At 34.9% G+C, this 17,297-nt stretch overlaps 1 protein-coding gene across 3 annotated transcripts in view; it reads right to left on the bottom strand.

The window, feature by feature from the left end:
- Positions 1 to 17,297, bottom strand: part of LOC119651104 (filamin-A) — a 163,431-nt gene that overhangs the window by 27,564 nt on the left and 118,570 nt on the right. For all 3 annotated transcript variants that reach the window (XM_038054463.1, XM_038054464.1, XM_038054467.1), the window contains 2 exons: positions 6,793 to 6,900; positions 6,634 to 6,733 (listed from right to left, as the gene is read on the bottom strand). In XM_038054463.1, the coding sequence (XP_037910391.1) occupies positions 6,634 to 6,733; positions 6,793 to 6,900 (208 nt within the window). The remainder of the gene's footprint in view (positions 1 to 6,633; positions 6,734 to 6,792; positions 6,901 to 17,297) is intronic.

Here is a 17,297-nt window from a genome sequence, read left to right as displayed (position 1 = left end):
GGAGGTGGAATGTCTTGAGAGAGATATGTGAGATATTTTTATGTGTATTTATAAAAAATGTTTACCAGCAATGAAGGCGCTCATAAAATTCCGCATCCCATCCACATTACGGCCGTCGGTTAACTGCTGACGATTCAGGCGTAACTGACAGGCCGAACTGAATATAGATGGCTGCCTTTAGTATTTGAATTGATTAGAGTAAAACCAAAACTGTCACTTAAAGGATTAACCCTATTTGCGACTTTGAAAAAATCGATTTTTTTCTTGCATTTTTTTAAGTATATGCGAAAACATATCCTTAAAATGGATCCGAACCAAATGACTGAGATATAATCGCTGAAGGAGAAGAATTCGCGCCGTAAACATCCTGAAGTTGAAATGTTAAACGCGTTTTTCTACCAATGAAACTACTAGCATAAAAATGTAGCGTTCAATCGTTCGATTATTGTTCGATAAAAAGTTGCCGTTTTCTAGCCCAAAAAAGTCAGTATTTTTAGTGAAAAATGGCACCATTAATTTTGAATGCCGCCATTTGGTGAAAAATATAATTTTTTTTTAAATCCTTTGATCAAACACCAGTAAATCCATTGATCTTTTATGGTTCAGAAGATCCAGTTCGCCATAATTTTGGTTACCAGAACATAAAAATAAAAATACATTTTGTTTGGCGACCATTTGTAACATAGCTCGATATTTTTCAGTTAAATAATTACTGAAGATTGTTCAATGTATGCGCTTTAAGGTGTTCAAGAAAGTTTCGTACTTTTCTCAAAAGAAAATCGAATGAAAATGACCTATTTTTGTGCAACAACTAGATCCAAAATGTTAAATTTACTTCATTGTCCTACTATCTTCAAAACCTTTAAACCCTTAAATATCGGAAACAAATATTTTTATTGTTCTAGTCTTCAATGACATTGAACATTCGGTAGGAGTAAAACTAAAAATGTCACTTAATTTAGCACGAAATTGATTTTTCCATACCAGAAAAACAATAAATATACAGTAAAAAATTTAGAAGGGCATAAAAAAAAATAAGAATAGCAAATCATAGTAAAAAGAGTCTGGTATGTTTGAAATATAATTCGCTGCAAACACTAGACCTATATAGAACAGGGCAACAATTTTCCAGAAGTAAAAAATTTCGCTAGCATTTGTATTCTAGTAGCAACCGTTCTTTATAAAATTTAGCACTTTAGATTGACTGCGGTGATTGATCATAATTTTTGGGCTGTGTTTAACCACAAAATGAAAATATTTTTCACTTTTTAAAATTAGTTTTATTTTCGGTATAGTGGCCAATATCCCCTAAATGCAGCATAGCGCTTCTACCACTCCTGGTTCCTGGTTCGATGAGATGCGATTTAGTTCTCTCCAGATTTTCATGACGATATTACACTCTTTTACAATTTTGCATTCTAGAGCGATCCAATCATCAGCCACTATGGGATAGTGGATTCCATTGCATGCCATCGCCATAAATGCAGCTATCGCTCTTTCTGCAGCAACTACGTCCTCCGAATTCTTATTCGGAGCAGAAAAAATGACGCCAATAACAAAATAAAATAGTATCGAGGGCACAGACCTGATCGAATCGGGGTGGAATGGACAGATTCTTTCGGGAATGATATATAAATTTCAAAGAAAAGAAGGGATAATATAGGAGTCTACGTAATTTTTACCCCAGACTGATATGATTTTTACCCTATGCCTGGTCTTTTCTCCCTCTTTGATATGAGGAGTGAAAATGTGTGTTCCATAAAGTGTAAGAGCTCTCATTCTCAGAATTAACCCAATGGCAATGATGTTCCAGTCATCATCATCAACGGCGCAACAACCGGTATCCAGTCTAGGCTTGCTTTAATAAGGAACTCCAGACATCCCGGTTTTGCGCCGAGGTCCACCAATTCGATATCAATAAAAGCTGTCTGTGATGTTCCAGTATAAATTATAAAAAGCAAAATATCGCAATACTAACTCGAAAAAGTCACTAATAGCATTTTATAAATTATATTACATTATAAATCATTCAAAACTGTCGGTACACCAGGGTGTAATTTGAATGTGGTTAGCATTACGCCCTATTTGACTCAGGTACTCATTTACAGTAGTAACGATACAAATCCCTCTGTTAATTGCAATTTGGACCACTGTCTTGCATGGACATTTAGTGATTTAACCTAAATTATAGTAGTTCAAAATTCTGTTCCTTGTGTGAAAAATGAAAAATCATTGAATGATAAGTGTTAGACTAAAATCAATGTCGATACAGTTCTCTCCTCTGAGTGCATTCTCGAAAATACGCTATTATCACACTTAGAAACCAATCTTACAATATTGCCAATATTGTCCTTCAAAAAATGAAAACTATTGCACAGACAGTTTAAGGGCGCTTGGTTGATGCTGGTTTTCATAATCGACATCCAGTCAAAAAGCCAATATCAGCAACAAATTTCGGTCAAATGCTTCAATTCGCTCAAGAACATTTGAATTTAATGATAAGGGATTGCGGTAGTATTATGGTAGCATAACAGCAAATTCAATTTTTTTTTGACCGCTGGTCCATAAACGCCATGGGAAGTAGTGCGACAATTCTGTTTGGTGAACATATTTGGGGATTTGGGAATTAGGTCTTTCTATTTTATTCATTTTTTACATTGTCGGAAAGATGGAACAACTAGAACACAAAAATATTTCAAAACTTGTGATCATTATTAAATTACACAGTGAAAGTGAGAGTTAATACTAATGGTTATGCTTATTTTATAATATTGAAATTATAAAATCTCAATCAACTATTCGATAAATTTTTGAGAGTGTTTTAGCTTGAGATAGACTTTGTAGTGACATGAGATCCATCATTAGGCGCCATTTGAAATGATAATATGTAATGGGTGATGGTTAAAAGACCATCCTAAATAGTCGGAAACGACCAAGAGGGAAGAGCTAAACCAAAAACCTAAAAAGATGGAGAAATCGACCGTGAAGGCCCACCCAAAATATTGAAGCTCCATTGAAGTGCTGAAAGGACTAATTCCCAATAAATTATCGGAACTGTATGATAATCATAAGAAAATCACTAAAATGTAGCATTATCTAATTTAATCTACCCATAAAATGTATTATCCTGGATTCTAACGACCAAAATAAGTAAATAATAAGACAGCAAAGAAGCATTGACACATATTTGCAAAATGAAAAGTTGTTTGTAGAGAGCAGAAGCTACTTGTTTTGAACATTGCTTAAATCGTACAAGAAATAAAAACTACTTCTACAGTGGGGCCGTTTCTTTCCATAAAAGAATACTTGTTCTTTGGGCAACTTATCCTTTTCATAAGTGCTAAGCGCTTGCCTACTCTTCCTCACTTTAATGGTAGATTAGTACCACTTGTTTGAGGAAAATTGGTTCATGGAATGGACACACCATCTTTTATCGTTACCGAGTTATAGCGTTTTTCGTGACTAGTGTCCAAAAGCTTGACCTGCCCAATAAAATCATAATTTTTCACATCCACAATTTTTTAATCCCAGATTTGATACTTTTTTCTGAAACTACATAAAATTTTTTATAAATGCATATTTTTTTAATTGCAAAGGCCATCATCTCTTCAAAGATTTAACTATTCAAACTTTAAGAAATTTTAAAATCGATTTTTTGACACCTAGCTTGTTACGTATATGCATATGTATATCAGACTATTCATTTTAATGCGAGACATTCAAAGTCTTAGATTGCAGTAAATTTGCACAAAAACCACAACTTTGACCTATTATAAATGGGATAGTAAAAGTGCGATTTCCACTAAACTTGGTATTGGTATTATGCTCTATAGTATAGCCTATATTACTGCCAAATTTTACGATTCTAGGGTGAACTTAGCGAGGGTTTTGGAGCGTGAACATCGTATAGTAGTAGGTTCATGTCCTTTTTTTAGATTTTTCGGTTGGGTAGCTTCTAAGAATGGATTCGTGACAAAAATGATCATTTTCCTACCCCCGCATTCCGCATCAAATGTTAAAACTGAAACAAGCAAGACTATATTTGCTTTATACAAAACCCTAAAAATAACAACAATACACATATGCTATGCATATTGAATCTGAAGCAATAGAACAATTTCATATCAAATGCGATTTTCCGATTTCCAGATTAAAAGCCTATGCGAATCTTGATGGCCAACTAACATTCCTTCACAAAGATAAGAATTCAAATTATGAATCTTTGTGATCTCACTCTTCAGTGGAGTCCCAAGAGCGGAAAACAATGCTAATGCCAGATATTGGGTCACCAAAATGAAACCCTTTACCATTAGCAATGCTAGAGTGCCTTGTCATCATATCAGAATTGAATCATTCTATAGATCGAATTTAAGCCTTATCTTGTGCTACTTCCGCACCGACTGGTTTGATATGTTTCTTTTGAAAATTGTAATGTCTGTAAAACCAAAAAAATCTAACGACAATTATTGCGTTTTTTACAAGGTTTATCGAAGGATCATTATTAGTATTGAGCAGAAATTGCTTGGATGGATGCTATGAACAACGCAGCGGCAAATGCTAATGGTAACCAACTATACTTGGCTTTGAAATTCGTGGTGTTTACGTATAAAGTAAACTTTTCACATAATATTAACAATGTCATACTAAAAATTATTGGTCTCACGATGAGTCCATCCATATGTGTATATGCTTTTTGCTAAATGTGTTATCCTTTGGCTATATTAACAATTTTTGGGGGTATAGCTTTTTGATGTGCACGAAGTGGAAACTGCGACCCCATCTACAACTTTCAACTAATGCAAGAATACTAGAATCATTTAGTATCAGTGCTATTGGCGATTTTTTTTTAACATGTTAACACAATACAGAGATAATATTTTTATAGCTGCATAAAATATAGTTTAATACATTCTATTTTCAACTGTTCAGAAACTGAAAATATTTATACGAAGACATATTTCTCTCCTTATTCAAATTGGAGCACATAGCATCTATAACTGTTTTCGGTAATGCTGTTTTTGCGCAGAGATGAGAAAGCGTCTGAAGAATTGCCTCTGTCTTGGACGAAATCATCAATTATAATATTTTCCTCATTTTCTAGGCATTGAGGTTTACAGCAGTTACGCAAGAGTATTAAAAGAACAAGGAACCACCGATGGTTTTACTATAAATAATAAAACCATGACCAACATTCTATTTCTATCCATCCAGGAAAGTTTTTATACTATAGATATTCTATTTATTATGTGTATATGTGTTTCTGTACTTTTACATTACAAATTTGTAAATATAGATCTGAGAAAGGGTATATGCTGGGTTTGAAATACGTGCTTGCTTGCAATAAAATATAATAATACCTTCCTTCCTGAAAATATAAAATCAAGCGGAAAAAAGGGATCTCAGGCAACACCTCAACTACCTCCAATCATGTATTTGTTCAAAAGGATTGTGTGTATTGCCTCAGGATTTCTTAGATAACTGTTCTAAATGCATCTAGCGGTCAACTATTTCTAGAGAATAAAAAGTGAATAGATACCAAATCGTTTATTTGGATATTTCCATGAGGATGGTGACTCAAACATAAATTCACCATTTTGATGATTTTTTTTGTATTATACAATCCAAGACATGCCATAACATGGTAATGACTGGCAATTGTTACATATACCAGCGCTTTAAAAAAAAGAGGAGATACTGGCAATGAAAGCTTAATGGTCAGAATTTACTCTTATCAATCATGTTATCGGACATATTAAGGTCGAAATTTACATATGTTTCTACGCATACGAGCAATTCTGAAACACTTCCTCTAACAATCACCTGCATTCTATGCCAAAATATTATCTTCATACAACATTTCCTTCTTGACAATTGGTTATGCTTGTGATTTTCTAAAATATCACTTTCACCTAATATACGTCTGTAAAGTGTCGGTTTTATGTCAGACCACACATTGTTCACGTTTTGTGAACTAATTGAGATGTTCTACACACAAAAGTGTTGTCTTAAGCCGACAGATGAATTAATACTTGGCGCACTTGCACTTTCTTACTTCGATTTTATCTTCTTTCTATTTCAACTCGACTATAAGACACATTTGTTGGTGTCATCAAGAAAAATTGAATACGATAAACATATTTTGTTGGCTACGATTCGGATACATTAATGGATAGTTAATTTGTAGTTTCTGAGTTATCGTAAACATTCCCAAGTATAAGGATTTAGTGAAGCTACATGTGAGTGATTTTGTACATGTAATGAAATTGAATCGTGACATATTGAAACTTAGCATAAAATTTGTTGGCATTGATATGGAATTAATTCGTTGCAAATACTTGAAATATGTTTATACTGAATTTTTGGAATATAACGAGTTTGGAGTTATAAATTTTTGTCTGTATTTAGTTAAGACGTCATAAATATTAATAAATGATGATAGCTTTCCTCATTAAATGTAATTTGGTTTTTTTCAATTGTAGACATAAAAAAACAGCAGTTAATTTAACTGGTTGCATTTTTTTTCTATTCGATATGAAATTGAAGGATAAAAGAAGTATCGATTCTACCTGGTATTATATTCTCAGAACACACTTCACTTTTAAAATATTTGTTGAATATTTTTTAACTACTTACCAACAACGTTACCCCCGGTGCTTGGTAAAGGTAATTTTTCTAATGCAACTGTTCGATATTTTAATTCAGTTGTCTCTGTTATACTCTGTGAAATATTATTCTGAAAAATTCGCAAGTATTAGGGGAAATCCACATTTTTTTTTATCTCACAATGATTACCTGAAGCTGTTCAGTAGTTTTCTTCTGTACAAGAGATGACTCCGAGTATAATTCCTTATGGTGAGTTGTCTTTGTTGTGCTTGTGATTTCTTCAACACTTTCAACAGCCTGAAATTATAGAATTGCATGAGATTTGCACCAACATCCTTGTTTGCTTATTCTATGATACTAAGATATATGTTTTCTTTTGAAACAAATTATTTGATTACGGACCCGTGTTTCATATTCAAATTAATATAGAATTACTTTTTTATATAAATCCGCTTAATTTCACACATCGTTATCATAATGCCCATTAATCTTATAATGCGCAAAATTAATAGGGAAGCCTGCGTTGTGCCAAAACAAATATTCGGAAATCAGCATTTACTGTGTTGCTTTGTTTGCAGTCAAATAATAATTCTTCTCATTTGTAAGCATTGAATTGAATTGTTTGTACCAATGTAATCCATATTAATTTATATTTAGATTTAATTTTATAAAGTGAATCAAAAATGTAACGGAACGAATAGATAATGTTGCCAACTGAAATGTTAATCCTTCAAAACACATTATTCGTGAACATTCCATTGTTTCAAGAGAGAATCCTCTATTATTCGAAACATGTATTTATATACATTAGTAATGTATGTCCGCAATCTATAGTACCTTTTACATATTTCACATTTATAATTTTTAATCTACAAAATCGTATTCATCAGAAGACTCTTGATGATTATTAAATGAAAGACAAATGTTGCCTCTGCCGCTCATTAAATACTTGTTGAAAGATAAGTGAACTCGGGTACAAAAAGATGCTAGAGAGCTTTCAGATATTAAGTGAAGGTGTAAGGAGTGTGCTATTCTCCACATTTTTTCCGCATTTGACTATAAATCATTGAATATTATGTTACTCGTGTTTTTTCTTGCAGCTAGACTTATGTACATATAGTTCATAAGACACCATAAGCATGCATTAACTGCGTTTATAATTTATCATCATGTATCAATCACAAGCAAACTGCAAATATCACACGAAAGTTGCATAATCGATACAAATTTTTTTAATGAAGGCTAGGGTACTTTATTCTACTATGTGTGCAGAATAATCAATTGTAGTATCTTCTTTCATTACTAGCCATTCATTTAATTTATTAAAATCTTCCCAAGGTTTTTTTTTTGTAAAATGAAAAAAGATATTAAAATCGGTTTACTGTCTGTTACAAGCATTCTTCTTGGTAACAACTGCCCCGATTAAAATGAAATTTGGTAGGCACATGTAGAAATCTCACACATGCGGTAAAAGGCATGACTTTATGTGCAGTTTAAAGCGTTGACTGCCGGCAGTGATAAGCGTAACCCTTTTTTGTGGCGTACATTTTTCAATGAAAAAAACTCACGAATTGTTGCTTTATAATTTTGCAAGTTCCTACCACCTTAGGACAAAAATACGAACGCCTACTGTAAAGCAAGCGTTCTCTATACATAGAAAAGTGCGTAGGAATGCTCCATAGCATACACAGTAAATCACAAATTCGATCGAATGATCACTTTTCGAAAATATTTAACATTTTGACAAATTCTTGTCAAAATAGAAAAAAATACATTCGATCAGTTGTGTGAGTTTAAAATATGTAATATTAGTTGGTCAGAATTTGATGTATGTTTTGGAAAATTTCAATTTTGATTCAACAAGTTGTTTTTGTGTTTGCTACATTCTCACTTAAGATTTATTGCGGAAATTGGGGAAAAAATGAAGGACCGACATTCTCCCTGTCAAACTTCTGTGCAGTTAGGAATATCAATTCGTACGGTCAGTAAATATCGGGCAACCATCGCAAGAAAGGTTTGGATGAAATACCGCAAGCATGAAATGGGCCGCTACCCAAAATATCTGACGTAATGTAACGCCAAATTATGCGAGTCGTTAGGACTGGAGAAGAAAAAATTCCATGGCAATGCAACAGAATCTACAACAGACCAATAATTCCAATATTAGTATACATAGAAACAGTACCTCGAATTTTAAGGAAAACTAGTTTACGGGGTCGCGCAAAGGTTGAGAAACCTACGTTTACCAACCCCCTTGGAAAATTAAGACATAGCTTCGCGAAAAAGTATAAATATTTTATTATAGAGGACTGGGAGAGGATTTTGGTTTCAGACAAAATAAAAATAAATAAATAGGGATCAGACAGATGTAAGTGGACATGACCCGGAGCGAGAGAAAAATTGAGACTACACATGATTAAGCAATCACCTAAGTTTAGGGAGGATAATGTAATGATGTGGGGTTGCATGACATCCTCCTGATGTGATATGAATAAGAGGATATGGGGAAGGCTACTTTAAATAATGGTTCAAATGGGAGTCTCCGAAAATGGGGAAAACGAAGCCGAAGATGGGGTAACAGAAACGTGGCTATAAATTGCTTGACTGGCTACTGCAATCTGCAGATTTAAATCCGATCGAGCACCTTTGGCAACAGCTAAAACGAAAAATAATTCTCTATCCTGACTCCAAAAAGAAATTATGCTCGTGCTTTTTCAGAGTGGAATAAAAATGATCCGTAACATAGTTCATAACATGCTACACTAGATTGGAGCAGTTTTAAAAGCAGTGGGCGGACAGACAAAATATTAATAAAGCATTACACTAAATTTAACGCAAAGCCACATGACTGATCGAGAGCCTTTTTTTATATTATTTTTTTTATATTTATAAAAACCTATTTTCCAATGTATTTAATTTTAAAATATAACAAATTTTAGATGAAGCTATCCAAGAATTTTTTTTTATTGATTTCATAATTGGAAACATTTCATCGGACTTGTCAACGTCTGAGAAGAGATATTTAGTGCCGTAGCATATGCCGTATGGCGGCAAAAAGTTAAGGAGGGAGAGTCCACATAGCAGCAAAAAGGGGGGTGCAAATTATTTTGCGGATATATCCATGTGGGGTATCAAATAAAATTTCTGGATTAGTACTTTGCAAGATAGATTTTAAATTTGACATTGTTTACGAAGTAAAGGAGTGAGGGGCTAAACAGTACACGCTTCAAGTGAGGCAGGGATTATTTTTCGAAACTACACATCGGAAAAATCTCAAATGAAAAAATCATAGTGATGCCGACATTTAAAGTCTAAGCTTCATATTAGATCCTCTTCCGATCTCTGCTCAAATAAAGTCAACTACTATTGACAATCCGGATAGCTCAGTGGTTAGATCACCAGGCTGTCATACGGAAGGTCGCGGTTCAAATCTCACTGGTGGCAGTGGAATTTGCATCGTGATTTGACGTCGGATACCAGTCGACTCAGCTGTGAATGAGTAGCTGAGACAAATCAGGGTAATAATCTCAGGCGAGCGCAATGCTGACCACATTGCCTCCTAGTGTACCGTTACGGTCTTGAATGAAGTGCTCTAACACACTTCAAGGCCCTGATCCAATATGGATTGTTGCGCCAACGATTATTATTATTACTATTGACAATAATTTCCAAATTTATTAGGAAATTAAATTCATTCCAAGATTACAAAATTTTACGGAAAATATAGGGGGCCGATATAGACTGGGATTACTATGTCGTTGGAATGGTACTCTGGCTTCGAATAGCAACACCGCTTAGAATCCCTTTGACAATGAGATGAAACACTGAAGCTATCCACAAAGAATTCAGACAGGAAAAGTCGGAACAGCTGGTTCAACGATGAATGTAAATGGCTGGTTTGACGATGAATGTAAACTAGTAACGGAACGGAAGATTGCTTCATACCGGGTAATCTTTCACTGTCAAAGAACGCGGGCACGCGGAGAAACCTATTACGCACCCCGTTTAGCGGAAAAGCGAGTTTACAGACAGAAAAAGTTAGCCTGAGAGAGCCAACAAGTCTGTGAACTCGAAAAGTACAGGAAGCAATCGCAGTAGACGCGCAAGTTTTACCAAACCAAGAATGAAGGCATATACACCGATGCTCGTCCTGACGAGACAAAGAGGGAAAAATGTTTCCGACCGTATGAGCATATTAGAGCAATGGGGTGAATATTTTGATGAGCTAACTGATCAATAACCAGAATATCGGGGAGTTGGAGGTACCGCAATCGGCGGACAATTGTTGTCATCAGCAAGTATAGGAGAAAGAATCCGTGGAATTTATCGGGTTAAAAATCATAAGTCGCCGGACCCGATGAAATTACAACAGAACTGATTAAATATGGAGGCGGTCAAATATACCAACCGATTCCTTAATTTATGCTCAAGGTTTGGGATAGCAAATCAATATCTGATGATTGGCAAAGAGGCATTATCTATCCCGTAGAAAAAACGAAGGATATCACGCACGTGGGTGGGTACCATCTATAAGATATTTACCGCTATCTTCCTAGGCCGGATATCCCTGCACGCCTAGCCCATACTAAAGCGACTTCACATCAGGCAAATCAGCAACAGATTAGATTTTCTCTCCCCGGCAAGCAATGGAAAAACTGTTGGAATATGACCATCAGATGCACCATCATCTTTTCGTCGACTTCTAGTCCGCTTTTCATAGCATAGTCAGAGTAAAACTGTACACGGTCATGAGAGAATTCGGTCCCCTAACGAAATTGATAAGATTGCCTGGGCATGTGCGAGGCAGAAAAAAGCAGCAATCTTTGTCAATTCGAAATTTTACATTGTACTGAAGCTACTGCTGAGTTGCTGCAAGAGACCATCATTTTTTTAGGTTTAGCGTAATACCGAATGAGGGTGTGACGTTTTGATCGATGAACTCACAACAAGGTCTAAATGCGACCAAGTAAACCAGCTAATTATTTTGCATGGATTTGTCCAAGATTGATGAGAAGATAAAGTACCAGTGAATACGCCATGGGCTTCAGCTTTGAAATTGAGCGCTTCAGGTTGTGCGTAACTCCTAGGGCATCCATATAGCATCCAGTGTGTGAAACTCTTCATTTTAATGTGATACTACGTTCTATCATATATATGGCTTAGGAGACAGAAATTTATCCGATAGGGATAGCCTCGACATACTATCACTTTGTTGATTCCCCTCAAATTTTTGTGTTCTGATTTCAAATGCTAGAATGGATTTAAGGGGGACTTTCCAGTAAATATCGAAAATTCGCTTTTATGCGACGCGCTAAAACATGCACTACCGGCATTACCTTAAAGTTGTTTTTTCATTTTTGATATAGTCAAGGAAGTGATGTGGATTTTACATCACTCTTGGAATAAGTGAGAAAGAGAAAAGGTTCATCAAATCAGATAGAACTATACTGATGATTTAGTGGTAAGAATACTAAGCCGTCGCAGTGGAAAGACGCAGTTCAGGGTTCGCTGATGACTAGAAGTGCGCTAACATGTTCCATCGCCCAGGATTAAATTGGGCGGTTTTTTCGTTGATTATTATAACAATTTGTTTAAGAGCCTGATAATATATAATCGCATGTAGATTGATAATCCAAGACTTGGAGACCGGAAAGAATATATGTAAATACAACATTTAAGACCGCTAGAAGAAGAAGGTTGAACATGACGGATATCTGCATCAAGCAATTTGATTCAAGATAAAAATAAATAATAAAATACATATTCCAAACTTAGTTGCTGAGAATAGACATGTGAAGAAGCTCCTACACTAGGACCCTTACAAAATATAAGGGAAATGAAAGTGGAAGGTGCCATCAAACAAATGAACAATGAAAAAGTCAGGAAATCTAATTATATACTGGTTGATAGATAAGTGGAAAAGAACTGTATCTGACACGATGGCTGGAGCAGGTTTTTAATATAAATGAAATTTGAATCGAATGGCGTTTGCCTTTTATATGACAAAAAATGCCATTACTTGCGCAAACAAGAAAGTAGTAAGGGAAGCCTTGTTTTATGGCTCGAAATGAACTGAATGAACACAAAAGAAATAAAAATCCTTAGATAACTTTATAAGAGGAAGCTTCTGAATAACCACCAAGTAGATGCCATAATAGCTAAAGAGCAATAGAAGGAGTAGATCCTCTGCCTTAATTAAGTCATTTGTCGGCTGCAATATTCTTCATCATACCCTTTCCGGAATTTGAATTTGATCCAAGAGTATAATGGTCAATAAGTAAAACACTTGTTGAAGAATGCATTGTAAAAGTGAAAACATAAATACTACTGCCATAATTACATACGAGTATAACACAAACCAAGATAATTCAAGCTCTTTCAATTCATTTCTACCGTAAATAACAAATTTGCACACAACATGAGTGAAATTCTGCAAGCACTTCTGCTCCATGATTATTTAGCATTTTATCTTTCTATCCAGCCCCAGATAATATGATAAATCATAGAACATTAAACGTTATTCGTACAATTCTGTCTTGAGGCCAGACATGCATACAGTTCATAGGACACCGCTGAGAGCAATTAAAGAGCATGTAATTAACTGCATTCATAATTTATCATCAAATGTTCCACTAAGATGCATTCGAAATTTTTGAGATTCGAAAAATATACCTTCATCTTAGTCATTGCAAGATATTTTCTTGTGAAGCTACAGATCTGATACTAAAATTATATTTGGAAGATACTTAACAGAGTCTATATGTATCTTCGGTTAGTGCCAATAAAATATTCGAGAATGATTTGACCTATTAAAATTAATGTTTTGTTTATGTTTTACAAACAGATTGTGTGGAGGCGATGAGTTTTATGCTAATTAACAATGGCAAATAGATATTGTAGTTATTAAATGAAGCGAATTTTGAAGCGCGTGACTTTAACTAATGAGATTTTGGATAGACCAATAATTGGGTTAATCTAGGGGACTTATGTGAATTCTTAGGAACACCTTCCACTAGTGAATGCTCAATGACATTCAATTAATTTTATTTCACTTTTTCCTTTCATTTCCGCAGAGGCATTGGCAATTAAAATGAATTTTATTTTTAACATTATTTGAACAAATTACAAAAGCAACGTTAGAATATTTAGGAAAGCGTTCCATGGCTAAAAATAGAAAATTATCGTTGACAAAAAAAATCTGATTGAGAAAAATAATCTTGAAAGGTTTATGAATAAATTGGTTAAGAAATAAGACTTTCAAAAATAGTAGAATTCACTATAATTTGGCAATCAATTAATTTAATGCTTAGTACTAAAATCTTGTACCTAATATCCCAATTAGAAAGGAATATGATAATGAAGAGGACGGTCTTCTAATTCAGCTCGAAAGAATATACAGTTCTATAGTCCCTCCTAATGATGCAGGTTTCTGAGCATGAATCCATTGACAGACTGGACACGATGCAAGGACAATCACCCCTTTTGTTGCGACCTATCAAATCTAGCATTTTAATGTAGGCCCCATAAAAATTGTATTCTATCCGATACTGGCTAAAACTGTTTTAATATCTGTTTACTGGTTTGTCGTACGTAACCTTATTAATCCCCGAAAGTTGTTATATGAATTATTAAATATATGATTGGCCTAGATTGCTATAAATCAGCTCATCAATCATTCAATCTTTGTCATTTTCTGGTAATGTAAGATGGACATTCAAAAAATAGATGTTCGTATATAGTTACAACTTTTAAGGTTTTATTCAAAACAAAACCTTACTATCGCACGCACCTCTCAGAAGTGACTGAATCGATTGACATCAAATTTGGTGTAAAGTTGAAAACTGTGAACTTCAGAGAATATAGTCATTTGGGGTATCAAATGAAAAGTCTCGACTTAGCTTTGAAGCGGGGGCTTTACGAAACGGGGTAGTAAGGGGTCACTTAAATTAAGAGGCCATTCTCAGAAACTACCCACCAGAAAAATCTGGAAAAAAATAATGATGGTGCCTCTATGATCTAAGCTCAGAAATACTCTCCATACCGCTAAAATAAAATTAATAATAGTATATTAATATATTTTTAAAATTTACTGGGAACCTCCCTTAATATAGGCTTTAATATGGAGCAGCCTACTGGAAAGTTTGGTGAAAATCCTACTATTATTAACAAAGTTACAGTAGGCCAAAGTTGCTTCTCTTGCTTCTCACATCGAATTGAATATCGAGTATGTTGAACATTACATTACGGGCTCTGTATAACTGAAATCATCGTGTACCCGAATATTATTACACGAAAGATCAACAAAACCCGACTTGTTATGAAACTATTTCTGAATTGTGATCCACTTGTTATGATCCCCAACAAAAACGAAACTGGTATGAATTTCTAAAAATATTTCCTGGATAGTGCCAGCTCGTATGGGCAGCAGTCATATGATTTTCAATTATCAAAGGTCCTAATGCAAATGAAACTCACGGTATTTAGTTTGTCAGGTATATCTACTAGTGAAAAACAAGACTACAAAACCCCTCTTTTTTGCTAAAACGTTCCTGAATAAGGAGATGCACTTCCCACTTATTGACGTTTAGGTTCGTGCAAATGAAATGTGGGATTTCACAATGAAGTAAAATTAGCTGCGATTTTGATATCTCAAATTACCAGCAGGTGGACTGGGTGGTGATAATAATAGAGTATAAATAATCTAACGTTTTATCAAGGTGTCATTTTATTGTAGCTACAAAGATCATTGTTTTTGCAGAAGGAAAAATAGAAAAAAAGTATGTAAGCAGTCAAAAACATTTACTTCTTCTTCATGAATTGAAACTTGGTCATCAAGCAGCGGAGGCAATCAAAAAAATTTTCGGAGCATTTGGGTCAGACACGACAAACGAACGAACTGCATAGCGAGGGCTTAAACTATAATATTTCGTGACCTTTCAAAGTGAGCCACGTGGTCAATGAGGACCATTGATTGACAACGACAAGCTGCGGTTGCTGGTAGAATTTGACATCTGTAAGAGACATTGAAGACAAATTGTGCATATACTTTTCGACAGTTTTCTGATTCAACAACTTGGAGATGCAAGACCTTGATAACTGAGTATAACATGGGGCTTCGAAAGGAAATTTGGAGATCCCTGCTTTTTTGCAAAAGAAAAGATCGCTTCTTGCACAGAATAGTGTTATATGAATAAAAATGAGTATTGTACGACAATCGTTGCAGATCAGCATAATGGCTAGAGGGTCCAAAATACTTGCCGAACTTGAGTCTTTACTCGTTATTCTTTTTTGCAACTTGGACAAACCATTAATGGGTAGAAGTATTGTGCCCACCTCAATGCAGTGCATTGGAAATTACATATTTAACGGCGTAGGTACTGCTTTATGACAACGTACGACCTCATATATCCAGAATAACGGATAACAATTTAGCAATGAAGCATTCATCCCAATTGCCTTCAAGGAATCTCAAACACTTCACACTAGAAAATTGGACTTCTACTAAACTGGCATAGGTGCTTTTCTACCTCATTGGGACCAACATTTCATCTATAACAGGCCAATACATCTACGCAAGCTGAAGTCAATAATTGATCAGTTCCAGATTCATCTAAGCGATGATCGAATAATTACAGCAACATCAGTAAAAATCATTTTGCAGTGCGTTTTGCACCACATCAGTCAACGATTGGCTTCTTATTTGGAAAAACTTCTGAAGAGCAAAGCGGTTTCCACTGACTTAACATCATGCAAATAGGGCTGCGTTGCTAATTTCGCCCACTCAAACTATAAGCAATTATATCTTGGAGATGGGAAAGAGATGCAATTGATTTGGAAATTTCGAAAAAAAAAATGAACTAAAAATACAACATAGAAAACAGTTGCAGGAAAATTAGATTGCTGTTGATGTTATGAAATACGGATTTCAATTGACTACAATAACTTTGGAAACAGCAACTTCTTATGAATAAAACCCACATGGAGCGTTTGACAAAAGCGATGATCTGTGCAGATTTCCATATTTCGTCGACTATTTGCTGCCTTTCTCAGTGTTAGAAATCGAAAAAATATACTGTTCGCATAATGACAATTGGACTTAACGAAAAATTGATAAAACGTTCCGTCATGCTGTTCTGGATTCGGGTCGAGAATTATCTCGGGGGTAGGGATGCGCTCTTTTCAATTGGGTCGACGCAGAAGAATCCCTTCAAATGAAAAGATTTAAAAAAGAAACCACACAAAAGATCAGTGGAAAGAGAGAACACTAGTAAATATATCTCAACTTTGGCTATTGAAAATGGTGTGGTATTTAACTAAATTCTACTGAGAAAAATATATGTTTTCCGGGTTAATTATTAAATGTGATTGGAAGGTGGAAGTGGCAGTGGATAGGTCACAAATTAAGGAGGGGCGATAATTGCATGCGGTGGACCTCACTGTCCCAACATGGCCGATGCGTGGTTTGCTCCTAAGGCACTTGGTGTAGGAGTTAAAGCACATGTCCAAAAATATGCTAATATGGTACAAAATAGTATCTCAGCAAAAATTGTTCATTCAATAAAAAATAAAACCTACCTACCTACCGAATTGCACGTTCTTGATTCGTGCTCTTACTGTTGAGTAATGAACAATCACAAGCTCTAAAGAATTCGGAAGGACGGCATTTCTGGCATGGAATATATGGTACTCTTAGC

Source organism: Hermetia illucens, chromosome 3, assembly GCF_905115235.1.
Source record: "Hermetia illucens chromosome 3, iHerIll2.2.curated.20191125, whole genome shotgun sequence".
Taxonomy (NCBI): domain Eukaryota; kingdom Metazoa; phylum Arthropoda; class Insecta; order Diptera; family Stratiomyidae; genus Hermetia; species Hermetia illucens.
This window is presented reverse-complemented; position numbering and strand designations above follow the sequence as displayed.